Source organism: Sebastes umbrosus, chromosome 7 (genome assembly GCF_015220745.1).
Source record: "Sebastes umbrosus isolate fSebUmb1 chromosome 7, fSebUmb1.pri, whole genome shotgun sequence".
Taxonomy (NCBI): Eukaryota; Metazoa; Chordata; class Actinopteri; order Perciformes; family Sebastidae; genus Sebastes; species Sebastes umbrosus.
Window position 1 is genome coordinate 25,084,706 of NC_051275.1, and position 16,294 is coordinate 25,100,999.

The following is a 16,294-nucleotide window of genomic DNA, read 5'->3' on the forward strand; positions in this document are numbered from 1 at the left end:
CTTTAATGTGTCCACATTTAAAGTGCAAATCAAATGTTCCATCCTTTGCCCCACAGCCTTTGGTTCTCTTGTTATGGTGGGAAAGTTACTTTAAATTTGTTCAGTCACAGAAAAGGAAATTCCCTTATTATGGTCATGCTAGGCTACACCACCAGAGACTTAATGTTACAGTAAATCAGAAAAGTTGTGCTGTGAATTTAATAATTTATCATTATAAATTGATTTAAAAGCAGTTCTGCATGTTTTATGTTCATCTCTTAGCCTATCAGTATTGTAACCTACATTTTTTCTAATGCTACCAAGACGATTCATCTCAGATTGTGCCGATTTTGTTGTAGATTGGTGCTATGTTTTTTCTTATTTATAATTGTTAGGCTTTTTGAGTTTTTGATTTTTAAAGACAACCCCAATAATAGACAACCAATGTATTTAGTTCTCAGCTGTTGGAGTACAATCCCCATTGAGATTTCAAAACACTCAGCATTGCACACTTATTAACATAAGCCATTTATGATGATATTTACAGTCAAATCTATCAAAGCTCATTCAGTCACATTGTATTTATAACACACTACCTGTATACAGTATAGGCTACTCTTTTCAAGTGTCAAAATGCTCCAATAAGTTCACATGCTCACATAAGCTCATTATGATGACATGCACAATTATATACTATGGTTTATTATTATTATTATTATTATTATTATTATATTATATATTATTATTATTATTATTATTATTATTATTATTATAGTTTGTTTTTTTACTAAAACATGTTTACATACTTTAATGTAAAAAAAATGATGACATGCACAGTTACATACTTTAAATAAGCCTGATGTTAAAGAGGACCTATTATGCTTATTTCCAGGTGCATACTTGTATTTGGGGTTTCTACTAGAACATGTTTACATGCTTTAATGTTCAAGAAACACTTTATTTTTCTCATACCGGCTGCAACATCTCCTCTTTTCACCCTCTGTGGTAAAAATGTGTTACTTGATGACATCACCATGTTACAGAAGAAAACGCAGGACTTTAATCAAGGCGTTTCAGGCAGTTCAGGGGCAGTGTAACTCCAGAGTTACTCCCTTCGGCATGGACTTTGGGCTTTGTAACTTTGCAGACCTTTTACAGGCACAAAAAACTATATAACACTTACTAAAGGAAAGGGGAAAAGCACAAAAGCATAATAGGTCCCCTTTAAGTGTTTTAAAGTCCCCTTTTACTCCATTTGCATGTATAACTAAAGCCAATACATGAAGATCAATTATATGATTAAGCAATCACATTTATTTAGTTCACTCTGTACCCTAGCACCAACTGCTGGTCAACGATTGTCCACTACAATATGAGGAATAATACCAGCTCTTGTATAGTATATAAAAGACACTGCAAGCATGTCATTTTTCAAGTTAGAAACTCAGGTTTTTTTTGTTCTTTGCATGTTTCAGCCAGGACAGTCTCATTTGCTGCATCGACAGCGCAGAGAAAGAGGAAGAAGATCCCAGTGGTAAGGCACGATCGATGTCACAAGCCTTCTCCATGCTGTCTGCTTCACACAGAGACAACCACTGTCTCACTCTGAATTCCTCATGAGTCCACAGTTACGCTGTCACATGTTCACCCCACCTCCCTCTCTGTCTCACTCCCTCATTGAAGTTAATCTCTGTAGTTACAATAACCTCAATAATATGGGGAAAAACTGTGACCACAAAAGATCATCTTTTCCGGTGTATTGCTTGTCATGCACTGGGTCTTGTGAATGACCCATTTAAGCACAATTCCTGTTTCTTCTCCCTGTGACTTGGAGATACTTCCTTAGCCTGGGAGTATAAAAACAGCGGGTATGCAGGAATGCATTGTTTACTTGTCTGTTACTACCCATGAAACGCAGTGAAACAGTGGTTGATCACGTGTGTTATACCTTGGGTTAGAGGGCTTCTCAACTGGCTCATGACCTTGTTTTTAGGTACAAATTCTTGTGAATCCAGCAATTAGAGGCCTGTGAAGCTGTACGCATTTATTTCCCTCTAGTGCACACAGAGCAGCAAATGTATTATAAATGGTGATAGATATCTAACCAATTTCATGTTTTTATCAGGCAAGATAATCGAGATAGATCAAGAAGAAGTTACAGCTTTCAATAACAAAGGGTTATTGTTGACTGAAGTGATTTGGCCAAGAACTGTGAAAAAATGTCACAATTGCACAACTTTCATTTACGATGCAGCTTTTGTTGTTGGTTACATTTGAATAATGTGCCTGTGTTGTATCTGTTGATTCAGTATTTCGAATGCAGCTTCTTCCTGCAGTTCCCCTGCTGGCCACAACAAGGCGCTCCACACCATTCCTGTGCCTTTAATCCAACACGAGGGTGCTGTAGCATCTTCTGTGTGTGTCAGTAAATTAGGCAGCTTAGTAGAGCCAGTGGTCCTACATTTGGCCGTGCAAAGCTCCTTTGCTGGGACATTGGTACTTAATCCTCACAGCTCTGATCATTACAGCTGATGAGCGAGAGACGGAGAGCACTCTACATTATCTCATATGCAATCACCTTTGCCTTGACACTTCCACCTCCACCTTTAATCACAGATACAACCCCAGATCTTTAGGCTTTTGTTTTTTTTGGTCCCTCATTGTTACAAATATTAACAAATATTAGGCCTAATTTAACACCAGCAGTGTGAGTTGCTTTTGAAGCTGCTAAGTGAGTTTATACTACCTGATGTTATATCTGTTTTTGTTTTAATAAGAAACAAGAACATCATGTCAACTAATTAACACAATAACACACTCTAATATATTTGCTAGGGCTGTGTATTAGTAAGAATCTGAATATACAATACATGTCATTATACAGGAGTTACGATTCAATATATCGCGATATATTGCGAGACTGTAAGCAAGGCGATATATTGCCTTTTTTTTTTTTTTTAAATCTAATTTTAAGTAAACTGTCATAGTATAGAGCCCACACATCCATATGCATAAAGTCTGAGTAAAAAAAGTTATTCTTTAGGTAAACAAATTAGGTAAATACAAAAATGTAAACAGTGTTACATGTACAGACTGTATATATTTTCTAACTATGAATTAAAAATCAATAGTGTTTTTGAGAATTGATATAGTATCACAAAACATGATATCACAATACTTAAGTGGATCGATATTTTTCTTACACCTCTGTTATTTCGCATAGAAGCAGTGCATTATGAAGTCTTGAATTAGCCATATTGCCTGCTCGATGACCCCAGCTCTCGGCCTTTTATAGCGTCACACAGCGCTGTGATAAGCAGCCCCCTCAGACAGCCCCAATCACTATAAGTCCATAATGCTGATCAGAGATTTGCTGAATCTGTTAGCATTTCCCTGTGATATTGGATGCGGTGTAATTACAGCACAGGCATGACGGAGCTGGATGAGCGGCAAATGGGGGATTACAGAGGGGCAGGTCATAATGAGCAGGCCGGCCACATGTTTCCGAAGCAAATCTCATTTTGATATCCAGTCTACCATGCTGTTTTATTAGCTGAGTGGCTGGGGTCAATTAGCTTTTAGCTCAGTACATTCAAATATTTAAATTGATATAGTGTGGCTTGCTCTATTAATTCATTTAGACTCAGATGAAAGGGTGATCTTTATGTTTTTCCGTATTTTAAAGAAGATCTCTTGTTTATTCTTTGTCTGTTTTTGTGTTTTTCCTCTCTCTGCATAGCAGGGATTGACATATAGTTAGCCTGTTCTTCATAACAAGCTACTTCCCTGTCTCTCCCTCTGCCAGAACTGTCAACCCCCTAACAAGGTGTACATATTCACAGCTGCTACTGCAGGAGAGCCGCCCAAATGAGGAGAGCCTGAATAAGATGAGAGGGACGTTCCAGACAACAGGTGCGTGGGTACACCACTGCTCATTCCCTGCTACCACACTGCATGTTTCCAGTCATATAAAAGACAGCTGGTTTTGATTTATTTTTGTTTTTTTAGATCAATTACTTGTAACTGTATGGCAACTCTCACTGCTTAGACAGGCGGGAGTATGACTAAGGGTGGCTCATGCTAGTCTCACAGGCTATTCACACTTACTCTTCCCCCCGTGGTGGTATAGCGTTGCCTCTCTGCAGTGTGTATCTGTATCTGTTTGTTCATTCATAGGAAAAGCATTAGTGACACGTAGATGAGTCATAGAGGCTAGCGTCTAAACAGACCACGGTGGGAGTCAGGAACCCTGCCACCCCTTCTGCTCCTCGCCTCAAGGCACTACTCATGCCCTCACCAGTCTCCCTAGTTACCCTAACGCTTACATACACAAACATATGCCGTCTGTGTTTGTTCAAATACCACGGATCCCACCTGATGTGTCGGGGTGCCACCAGAGCAGATGTAGCTGTAGCAGTGGGCAGGAGAGCGGTGGCAGGCTGTCGCCGTCCTCATTATTGAGATGCTGTTTGTCAACTTGTAGTTCGGGCACTCTGTACTTGGATCGGTGTAATGCAGCCGTTGTTATAATTATTCACCTAAAAAGAAAACTGTGGTCATCCAGAGCTATTATCTAGGGATGCACCAATTTGACTTTTTCAGTCCCAATACCGATAGCGATACCTGGGCTTTGGGTATCAGCCGATACCGAGTACCGATCCGATACCAGTGTTTAATTAATAAGCTGTATGCCTCACTGTGTGGAAGTGACTGGGCTCATTCTTTTATGTGTAAGGCAACACCAGGCTTGACAAACTTGCTAACTTTGTAAAACAAAATGTGACCAATAAATACATACATAGATATGAATTCATTGAATTGTTATTTATTATTAGAATAATAAATCGTACACCAGCAACTTGGTAAAAAATCTTCAAAATTAACAAGAATTACAATTCAAGTGTAAACATTTTTAATGCAGCAACAAATTGGTCAAAACTTAAACAAGAATTGAAATGAAAGTATATAATGTATATAGTATATAATCATAAAATTGAATTGAATAGATCGGCCCCATTGTCACCGATATCCGATCCAGCTATTTGAGTCAGTATTGACCCGATATCCGATCCAGTATCAGTATTGGTGCATCCCTACTATTATCACTTGCAGGTGAGACTGTTTCTGCGGTTTGTAATAACTACATATAGATGTTTACATTGGTGTAGAAATTGTTTTTGCCAAAAGAAATGAAATGAAATAACCCATTTTGATAGTTTAGAGTCGGCTCTGGTTCTGGGTTTCCAAACCAGAGTTGAATAAATGACATAAAAGCAGTTTGCAGATCTTTGCTTTGACTTTGCGGTGAAACTCCTGACATATTATGGCCTGACGGTGTTCATTGTAGAGCAGACAGATGGAGCAGGTGGGTGTGTGTGTATACAGTACGTGTCACACTCCCCCTGTGACTCTCAGGGGTTATATCAGGTGCAACACCTGGAGTTTGTTTCCTCATTAGGATGGGCTTCTCCAAGGTGATAGCCAATTAGAAAAGCTGAACCTGTCTCTTAGGACTCATGAGTGGATAGAGATCAGATACATCTCATCTCTCACGAGCAAATTGCTTTCACAAATACGGTATATTTGTGATGCTCATTGCAGAGGTAAGCCTGCTGTTGTTTTCTCATACAAACAAGCACATATTCTCACACTCTGCCATGTTTCTTTGCTCCCGCAGCAGCAAAGATTCCACTCTGAAGTAATATTCTCATGAAGGCTGGTGCACCGACTCACCTTGCGGTGTGGTATTGAGTCTCCTTTGCGCTTGACTGTGTCCCTCTGTTCTTACAGCTATCTATCAGTTTCATAGCATGCAATCTGCATCCTTCCAGCCTCCCACTACCCACCCACTAGTGCTGTATCCGTTGTGTTCTGCGTGCATGTACTGTGAGCGTACAAGCGCATTGTGTTTTTGCTCAAGTGTGTACATGTTTCCTGGCCCCCTCCGTAATAAAAGAGAGAGGGGAGCTCCCGGGCAGATAACACCCAGCGCAGAGCTGCCCTGGCCGGGGTAGGGGAGTGTGGAGGGTGCTTGCCCCCTGGCTAGATGCTACTCAGAGAAAGGGAGATAAGGGCTGTGAGGGTGGTTATAGGAAGGACTGAACGAAGGCAGGGAGGAGGTTGGAAGGCGAGGAGAGGGGGGGGCTTCTTCATACATTTTTATGACCACATAGATAAGGTCAGTAGTGTGCCATCGTTACTAGGCAACACTGCGACCCTGAGTTGGATTGAGTTGTGAAGCTGAGAAGTCAGATATTCTTATTACAACAGCCCCGCTTCGGTTCTGCTGTGTGCATTTGATAACAAGCAGCCTGTCTCCCGCGCGCCATTCTGAGAGTCAAGGCTGAAAGACTGCTTTAACTGGACGATTAACTGAGCCACTGAAATAATTAGAAGGCCATTGATTGGGTTATTACATTGTTACAGCCATGTTGGTGATATACCGATATCCGCGCCTGTTCAGATACACGATGATGGTAATAGTGATGAAAAATGACGGTGGGGTGTTTGATTATATATTTTTAATGATCCAGTTCATGTGGGGATACACTAGACTGTGGGTGTATTGATTTTTCCAGTTTTCAAGCAGAGAATGGAGGAGATGGAGACCAGGCGCATATGCAGCCAGAGTACAAATCACCAAAACCCACCCTATTCTCTCCCTCCTTTTACTTGCACTCTCCACTTTCACTCCCTTCCCTCTCCGCCGCTCCTTTCTCTTTTCCATCACCCTCTCAGCTCTCCATCCTCACTTCCGTATTTCTGCCACTCTTCCACCAGCCTTTCATTACGTTTTTTTCCCCCCACTCTCCTCCTTTTCGCTCGCTCCCCTGCCTCTCCCCTTCTCTCCTCCCATTTCTGTCCCCTTCAGCGTCCTAGTTTAGCACGTCAAGGTTGGCTACAGATATGCTCCTCTGTGCCTTGGGGCTAACCAATGGGAAACTGGCTGGGGTTGCTGTAGCAGGCTGGGGTGTTGGTATCGTGAATTGAGAGGGAGATGGAAAAGGTTACTGTAGTGCATGTACTGTGGTCCGTTCTGCAGAATGGAATTGAAGTCTTATAGGTTAAAATACAGTATTCTGGAAGTGTGAGGCCGTATTACAGATTCTTACCATATTTTTGAATAGTTTCTGAACATCTTTAACAGTTGTAACGACCGTTGAATTTATGCTGTTTACCTTTTGTTATTTTCTCCCATACTCGTCGCTGTAGCATCCGCCATTTTTTCTCTTCTGTAAAGTGTCGTATTTCATCCATAATGCATTGCGCAACAGGCTAAGTCAGTCTTACATTAATCACTCATAGCTTTATGCAACAGGTAAATTTAAATTTCTATAGCAAGTCTGACTTTAAGTTATATTTAAGACAAAGACTAGGTCTATCTTTATGCAACTGGCCCCAGGTGAGGAACACTGCAGGTAAATCATGTTACAACCTCTAGTTTTGTTTAGACCTGTTTAGAGCCGCCTGTATAGAGCCTCGGTATCGAGGTCCCACCCACACACCCGTGAGCCAATCACGAGCCGAGCACGGCCATAGCTTGTTAGCGTGAGCCACCTAGCTGCTACGTTAGCAAGTCGGTAGCTGTTTGGCTAGAAATACACGGCAACCAACCATGATATCTGTATAGCTTCATTTATAATCAAATTTACATGTTCTATTACACAGACTCCTGACAGTTATGGAAAGTTGAAGTTACATCTCCTCTCTCGTACAATTCCCGAGTCCGGTTGCGACTACTTCACTCAGAGCAGCTGTCAATCACAGCTGTCAATCATGACGTCTCACCCCCTTTCTATAGCATCAAATAACTAATTAAAACTAAACTTACAGCAGCGTGAGAAGGACTTCCTAAAATGACAGAAACCATCTTTGGGAAAAATGTATGTGACGTGTACTTTGACTTTTTAGTTTGGCCCATGTCCCTTCCACTAACATGGAGGGGGCGGAATTTATGACCTATACTGCAGCCAGCCACCAGGGGGCGATCAAGATGTTTTGGCTTCACTTTTCGGAGAGCTCTCATGTCGTCCAACTTTATATACAGTCTATGGTCTGCAGCCACACAAACTGCGCCAGCTCCTTGTTAATGATTGGCTCGTCAGTCTGTGGAAACAGACTTCCTATTCAGCCTCCTTCCAAAACACAGATAATCAGATAACCAACGTTATTTATAAAGACCAGAAGAACATAAAAGGGAGTAAAAAACAGCACATGGGCTGTACAACATGCAGCCACTATAAAAGTTCACTGACCTCCACAGCAGCACATCTCCTCTTTAGTATTTCATCATTAGTCCCTTTGACATGTTGACTTTTTGAACCCAGTCATAGCAGTCCTAATTTGCAGAGTGTGCATGTGTCCTGATGCTGATTGACCTGCAGGTGTCTTTTGGTTCCACTGGGACCAGTATAGTAAGAGTACACCACCCTGAACTCTGTTTAGGAGCCACATCACTCCTGCCCTGGCAACATGTAACCTTATACACACTTCTATCAGGAGCCACGAGCGCGGCTTGTCTCTTATCAATGTCATTGTCTTAGCAAACAAAGGGGATCATTATACCGGTGCTGAGAATGTTTCTATTCTGAGTTAATGGGTCGCATAGTGTAAAGGCAACCTGATCCTCCTCTGGGTGGTGAAGGAGTGAGCCGAGGGCTGACATTTTGCTGATGATAGGCCAGTCTGTGTTTTGTTGTAAGAGACACTGGGCTTCACAGGAGTTGTCAAAACAAGAGGCCCCATCCTGAGGGATTACCCAGCCTCCCTGCACACACGCCAGGGACAGGGTCGGCCAGAGGGACAGGGAGGGGCGGAGGACATGTGTGGTGCGTGAAGAAGAAACATAGCTGACGAATAATGTGCTCTATCATCCTACCATTAATATTTTGCAACAACAATGGTTATTAATGGGATTACATGCAGACCTGATCACAGTAATATTGGAATATGTTTCAATAAATCACAAGATTTGATTTATCTTATGATGTAATTAGTAGGACCACTGAAGCACAATGTGTGTTGTATTTAGGTGTGTTCTATCTGATCTCGATTCATTGGCTATAGAGGACAGCACATGATGAGTGTGTGGTGAAGTTGTGTGGTAGCAGTATTTTCTTTGATATTTAATGTACATTAATGCCCAGGAACGCTTGGGTCGTATTCTAATATTTTTGTCCATTATCACTATTGGTCAAATTTTACTTACCATTTGAGATTTGGAGCAGTGAGAGTAATGTCGATGGAGGTGAGGAGCTCTAATCTGCTGCAGCTTTTCAATGATGTATCAGGGATGAACTCTAACACTTATTTTTGAGTCCGACTGTAAATAAACACACAAAGTAATTGCCTGGAAATCCCTGTAGCTGGTGTAGCACAATGACTAACAATCATAAAGGATGAAAATGTGAATAAGAAGAATGAATAAGAGCCAGAATTTCCCTTTAATATTAGTCCTAGACACTATCGATGTACAGATTAAACTAATATGTAATTTATGTGCTTTGTTTGTCTTTTTGTGCATTTTTTTTTTTTTAAATGTCTCAAAATAGGTCCTCTATACGATATCCAGAGCATCAATATAGCAGCAAAAAACTATTTTCTATGTAAAGATGTGTAAAGGATAATGTACATGTATTAAATTGTTGTGAAATAAACTCAGACAGGTCGATGCGGCACCCCGACGCAAAGTGTAAGACCCCATTGTTTATTTCACAACAATGACCCGCTCACTGTACATTATCCCGCTTATAACACGGCTATTTACTTATGAAATCAATAATTTGACACATAAATAGTCCGCCAGAGTCCGACATCAGAACTGTGTCCATAGCAACGGTCTGTTAGACATATGAACGGTCTGCTACAAAGAAATAACAAACCGTAGAATGCCGTGATTGACCAGTCAAAATCGAGTATTCAACAAAGCCGTTTTATAGAGAGGAGTAATGTCTACCTGAGCAGAGAATGAAGTCACTCTCCCTTTGTGAGTGTTGTAATCTGAGCTTCTCTGTGGTTTGTTTACATAGCCAGGTCAGCGGCACATGCCTTTTTAGTGCATGTTAGTGCATGTGAGCGTGCCCAACCGGCTAGCTCCTGGCTGCTGCTCTGCACTGCGGTCATATGGTGGTTACAGCTGCTAACGTCACAGTGTAGCACCCACCGTCCAGCTGGCTCAGCCATCGCCATGTTGAGAGCCGAGTGGTGGCAATAGATATGCTCTGAATATCATATTGAGAACCTTTAAAGTTAATGCAGTAAGGTGCAGTGATAATAATAATATCCAATCCCTAAATTGCACATCTGATAGAACACCAACACACTGATAAAGAAAACCTCCATGATTTTAAGATGCAGTTTATTTTTGGCTCAATTGCTCCAAAATCCTTCTTTAGCTCATCTATATTCATTTATCTACATCTTCTTTGTTTTACCATAAATTTGGATTGTCAGATAGTCTTCCTCCTTAATATTTTGTATATTAAGTGAATTCAACTACGGACTTCGGCAGCCTTTACACAGAATGATTTCACACATTACATTGCAGTGTGGGATAAATTAAAATACTGCAACTTCCGCTGATATAACTGCTACCGCTACTCTGATTAATGTCTTATTTTATCGCTCATGATGAAGTTGGCAGTAAAATAAAGAGCACCGAGCACAGATCCCATGCCAGTGTGAGTATAACCGTCAGAGGAGTCACGACCCGGGGTGAGCAGTGTTCATGAATCGTCTCACATGTGCTCCACTTCTTCCCTTGTATCCACACACTGACATGGTGGCACATGTAAACACACCCACAGACAGACACGCATGCATGGCCACACAGCAAGGCCAAGACTGTCTACAGCAGCCCCGGGGCCTCATTGTCACATTCACTTACCACTGTTTAGGCATCATGCTGGGGGGCCATAATGAACTACACCCTTTTCCTCCCCACTACCCACACAGTAAACTCAAAAACCACCAAAAATCCACTCCACTCATATTCAAAACATGGCTGTGGACAAACTGAATTATGTTACTTTGGCTATCTATGCTCATATCATGTAATATATCTGACCTGTTGTCACGAGGATATGTGATGACAGGACGCCGTGATTGACCAATCAGAATCGAGTATTCAACACAGCCGTATAATAAATACCATTATGGGCTTTAAATTCAGAGTATAAGTGAAAGTAATTTATCCCAATAAGGACATTAATATTGGTTCCGCAGTTTGAAAACATGCCGACATGCCTGAATATAATCTGTTAGGGGTTTAACACTGAATACCTCAGCCCACTGGTCACAAGGTCAAGGCTCTCGTCTTCAGAGTGAAAATCAAGGTATTGTCTTTCACATCACAAGTAGCCTGTTCAGTCGTACAGCTGTCTGCTGGGTGTAAGTGCTAAACACCAGCACCTGTTTTCCATAAAGATGGAAGAAGTCCCTGTGTGCCACCAACAGAAGCATCACCGCGGTCAGCTAAATGGGATCTTTTGTATCGGAGCTATATTGACGCTATGATGCTTTCTGTTCTTGTTATTTATCGTGTGTTGGGGATTGGATTGTACCTTAATGCATGTGTTATTAAAAGCTTCCCTCACAGAGGTGGATATTTGTGGATACAAAGAAGGAGGCAATTATTTTTTAATTACAGTTTTTAAGGTGAAAGGGCGATTAACCCTCTCTAACCAAATATTAGACACTATATATGCATCAAATATAAGTCATACTGTACTTATTAAGGCCAAATTATATAGATTTTCTCAACTTTTAATATCAGTAATTTGAGCAACACACCTGCTGTCATTTGGTCGTTGAAAGGTCATTCGGTCAGTGTTGATGTTACTCTGCATGCGTTTGTTTGCTGTCAAACACACATTGTGAAACTGTGCTTATACTGGGCAACTCCCATGTATGGAGTGTGTACAGTGGTGTGAGTGTGTATATACTGTACACACAGTATGCAGCCCCCCCTGCCATTGTTGCCCTAGCTTATACAGTATGTGCATGGGGCGAAAAGAGCTCCTCTTTTCTGCTTAAATGACGCCAGGGCTTGATTGTTCCATTTGTGGTTAGCATTAGTTTCCACCTCCCACGCAAACAATTCTAACCTTTTGATATGCATTTCTTTACTTACTCCATTTCTTTCTTTTAATTTTGGCTTCTCATAAAAATCCTGTTTGCTGAGCTAGATTATACCAATGCTTCATTTCCCCTCAAAATGTCAGATGGCACCCTCTAATTCCACGGATCCCCTCTCCCAATCCCTTGAGCCCACAGTTGGATCTTTTTTCCGCCCTCTTTTGGGTTATGTTTGTCTTTGCTGGCTGTTAATGTCACCTTCAGTGGCAAAAAAAAAACTTCTCTAGGCTGAACCAAGGAAAATTACTACTGCGGTTTCCGGTGTGGTTGATTACCTGTAGGGCATGAATAGGCGTTTGCCTTTGGCATCATGTAGTCCTTGGACTTTACAGAGGTGCCCTTGAATCCTTCGTGATGTAAATGTACAGTATATACCCATATACAACTGTAACAGGGCAGTGCTGAGAAGCAGAATGAGCATCTTGTGAGGAAAAACAAAGGTCTGATAAACCTGCATCCTCTCTCTTAAATCATCATATTTCACAGTCTGCTGCTGCTAATGAACTTACTTGCCCATCCATGCCAAGAAAACACCAGCGCAGCGCTCCTAATCCACTCTAAATGACAGGCAGGATCTCTGACCCACTGCCCTGATTCACCCGTGTTTTCTCCTGCAGCGCTACAGACTTCGACTTGTTTGGGTTTATCTTACGGCTTAGGGGCGGGAAAAAGTAAGTAAAATGATCCTCTTACTTAATCAAACATACATTTTGGTGTAACAGTAGTTAAAAAAGGAGGACATCTGTGATTGAATGAATTTAAATTTGGCTATTGCTGAATAAAAACAGAAGTAAGAAAAAAAAGAGAGAGCCATACCATTTAAAGGCGAGCTAGAACAGTGTGTTCTGGTGCAGACTTCAGCAAATGCAGAGCTGCTGCACTGGAGTGAACACTGTCAGAGAAAGACAGAAAATGGGCTGATCAAAACATTAGGAAAACGTAAAGTCATGCCTCCATCTTTCCCAAACCCACAGAGATTACACTAATTAGCTCTTTTAGACAAACATATATGCAACTACACCTGAGCTGAGCATTTATATCACCATATGATGAGGACATACTGACGTGATCCCCACACACGTATTGTTTTTTTTTCTATTTATTTTCCTTTGTACACATTCAGAATTATAAAGATTCTCTCCTCCAGTCCAGATATAAGAGCAGAAAATGAGTATCCCGGGGTAAATAAACAGGATTTCACTTTCAGTAGCCTATATTCTGTCATGTGGAATAGAGAATGAGATGCAGACTGCCCTGCTGGTTATATCACATTCATTGTAACCGGGCTCTGTGGACAGGCCCACAGGCTTCCACTGCCTACTACAGCTACACCCTTGACTTCAAGGCAGGCATTAAAATGGAGGGGTGGTGGTGGTGGTGGATTACGGGGTTGAAGGAGGCGGTATGGTGTGTGTGTGTGTGTGTGTGTGTGTGTGTGTGTGTGTGTGTGTGCCTTTGGGGTGGGGGATGTTTTAGTTTAACCCTGTATTTTCTGCAACCACTGACAAAATGTGTCTATCTTCTATTCACACAATTGTCAATTAATTTAAAAGTGTGATGCAAATTAAACCAAAAAAAAAAAAGCATCATGTATGCACTTAAATGAATGCAAAACATGCCTCATTGGATGTCCTTGTAGAGATTTCCCTTCCTACAGGGAACTCTCTCTCTGTTCATATCCGTATAGTCTTTATAGCTTATTTTGAATATTGTATATTGGTAGAAATTCAATTTTTTTTATTCTTATTTTATTCTAACGTTTTTATCTATTCTTTTGTTATTATACTGTTGGTAACTTGCACCAACAAAACCAAAGCTAAATTCCTAGTGTATACCTCTTACAGCTGGCAATAAACACCATTCTGATTCTGATTCTGATGTCCTTGTAGATTTCCATTCCTACAGGGAACTCTCTCTCTCTGTTCATATCCGTATAGTCTTTATAGCTTATTTTGAATATTGTATATTAGTAGAAATTCCATTTTTTTATTCTTTATTTTATTCTAACGTTTTTATCTATTCTATATTGTTATTATACTGTTTTGACTTGCACCAACAAAACCAAAGCAAAAAATCCTAGTGTATGCCTCTTACACCTGGCAATAAACACGATTCTGATTCTGATTCTGATTCTGATCAGAATTAGAATCAGAATCAGAATTCTGTATAATTCTGATTCTGAATTATAGAGAAATACCCTATATTGGTTTAATTCAAGCCAAATCTGGTGTATATAGTGCGGTATACTGAGTGCACCTGCAGACATGCGCTTCTCTGTTTGGAGCCGGTTGCATCTCCGTGCGTAAAAATGTTCTCCAAGGTGCTTCAGTGCGTCAGGTGCAGCAGCTCATTTCCTTAATGCAAATGCCCCCAGTCAGTCAGTCACACACTCTCACTTCCAGGAGCACCTTGCCCTCCTCAGGAGCGACCGGTAACCGCCTCTGCTCCTTTAAGGCAATGAGGAATTAAAGCAGTCTGCAGGGGGAGAAGGAGAAGGCAGGAGGGTTATTATTGTGTGTAATGCTCAGAGAGCCAGTAGTAGTGGTGCGATTAGAGAAGCGGCAGCGGGGAAGATGCGCTTGCTCGCCTCTTGCTGGACGCTCAGAGGCGATGAAGATGATCTGACTTTGGAGTCTCAGAAGAAAAAAAATCATTCTTCTACCACCACCACCCTCTCCCTTCTGTTTGCTTCTTTGCTCTTTTAGTTATTTTTTAATTTGAAACATTCCCCCCTCTCTCCCTATAAGGATGATCCATCAGTCAGGGTTTTATTTAGGATTTTTTTTTTTTTAAGAAAATATTTAGTTTAGTTTTTTTTTTTTTTGTGTTGCATTCATTTTTTTTTTGTTTCGGTCGTACCCGGCTCTGACTCAGCACCACCAGACACACCTGGGCTTCTTCACCCCCTTCAGCATCCTTTAGAATAAAGCAGCAAGACGCGGAGCAGCAGAGAGAGAGGAGGAGGAGAGTCTGAGCACACAGCTCTCTCCAGCTCTCCAAGACTATCACACAGGCGCGTTTTTCTGTTCCAAGCGCAAAAGTATAGAAGGAGATATTAAAAAGTAGATACTTGGACCGGTTTGCATCAAGACAGTGGCAAATGTTTAACCTTACCCCAAGCGCACAGAAGAGAAACCCAGGGAGGCACCGGTCGGAGGAAGAAGAGAAAGCATAGCCTTGGGGGGGATTGAACGGAGCAGGGCATGTGGATATTGGCTTTTATCTTTTTCCAGAGCATCTTGAATGGTAAGTTCATCTTTTTTTTTATTATTAGCACTCATTACCTATATTGCATGAGAAGAATCACAGCTAAGACAGCTAAGTGACTGGAGAGGGAGGATGGAGATGGAGGTCACCTGTGACCCACATGAAATGGATTTTATATGCTTGTCAAAAGGCTGACACCCTTGATAGAGAGGGGAGAGACAAGGCGAGGCATGTTTTAAATCCTTCAAGCAACATCTTCTGGCCTTCACATATATACATCCTGAGCCATGAGAAATAAAATTATGTTTGTTTTTGGGGCCTGTATTTAATTAATTGATTATATATGATATTAAAGATTTAAGTTTTAATTGTTTTTTCATTTTGCATCCACTGGATGTAATTTCTGTTTTTATGTTGACGCCTAATGATACTTATTCTGTCACAACCTTGCTCCACTGTGGCCCTTAGTAATAAGTGACGTATTTGATATAATGGACATTTGGTTTAACCCCTTCCCCCTCCCCCACAGTGAGCATATTTTTCAAGTTTAAAGTGGCCTAAATGAATGTAATGCATTTAAATTGCTCAATTTATACACATGTTTAAGAATCAGTAATCCATACTTTCATTTTGAACGTATTTGATGTAAAATATTCAAATGTATTTATGCTTCTGTCAGAGTGTTTCCAACATTTTGTCACCAATTTGAATACTTCTTTGTTATTTACCTTTAAAATGTAGTTTGTATAAAGAGAAAATTAGCACCATTAGTTCAAATTGTTCATGTTAGTTATCATGAAAATATATATTTCTTTTCTTTTTTTAAAGTGTCATGAAACAGATTCCACAGAGGTCACTTTTTTTTATTTCACAAGTAGTTCACAAACGCACACCAAAATGTGAAATAAATTTTCCAGTCAAATAGCCGAAAGTCTCATTCTCCATTCAAATACTGTATTCAAACACCCACATT

The 16,294-nt window shown here is 40.8% G+C and overlaps 1 protein-coding gene across 2 annotated transcripts in view; it reads left to right on the forward strand.

The window, feature by feature from the left end:
• The first annotated feature begins 14,214 nt into the window (after positions 1-14,214).
• Positions 14,215-16,294, forward strand: part of dscamb (Down syndrome cell adhesion molecule b) — a 147,350-nt gene continuing 145,270 nt past the window's right edge. The window contains exon 1 of one of the 2 annotated variants that reach the window (XM_037775855.1): positions 14,215-15,360. In XM_037775855.1, coding sequence (XP_037631783.1) covers positions 15,318-15,360 — 43 coding nt within the window. In that variant the 5' untranslated portion in view covers positions 14,215-15,317. The remainder of the gene's footprint in view (positions 15,361-16,294) is intronic. The other variant, XM_037775854.1, reaches the window with a different exon arrangement.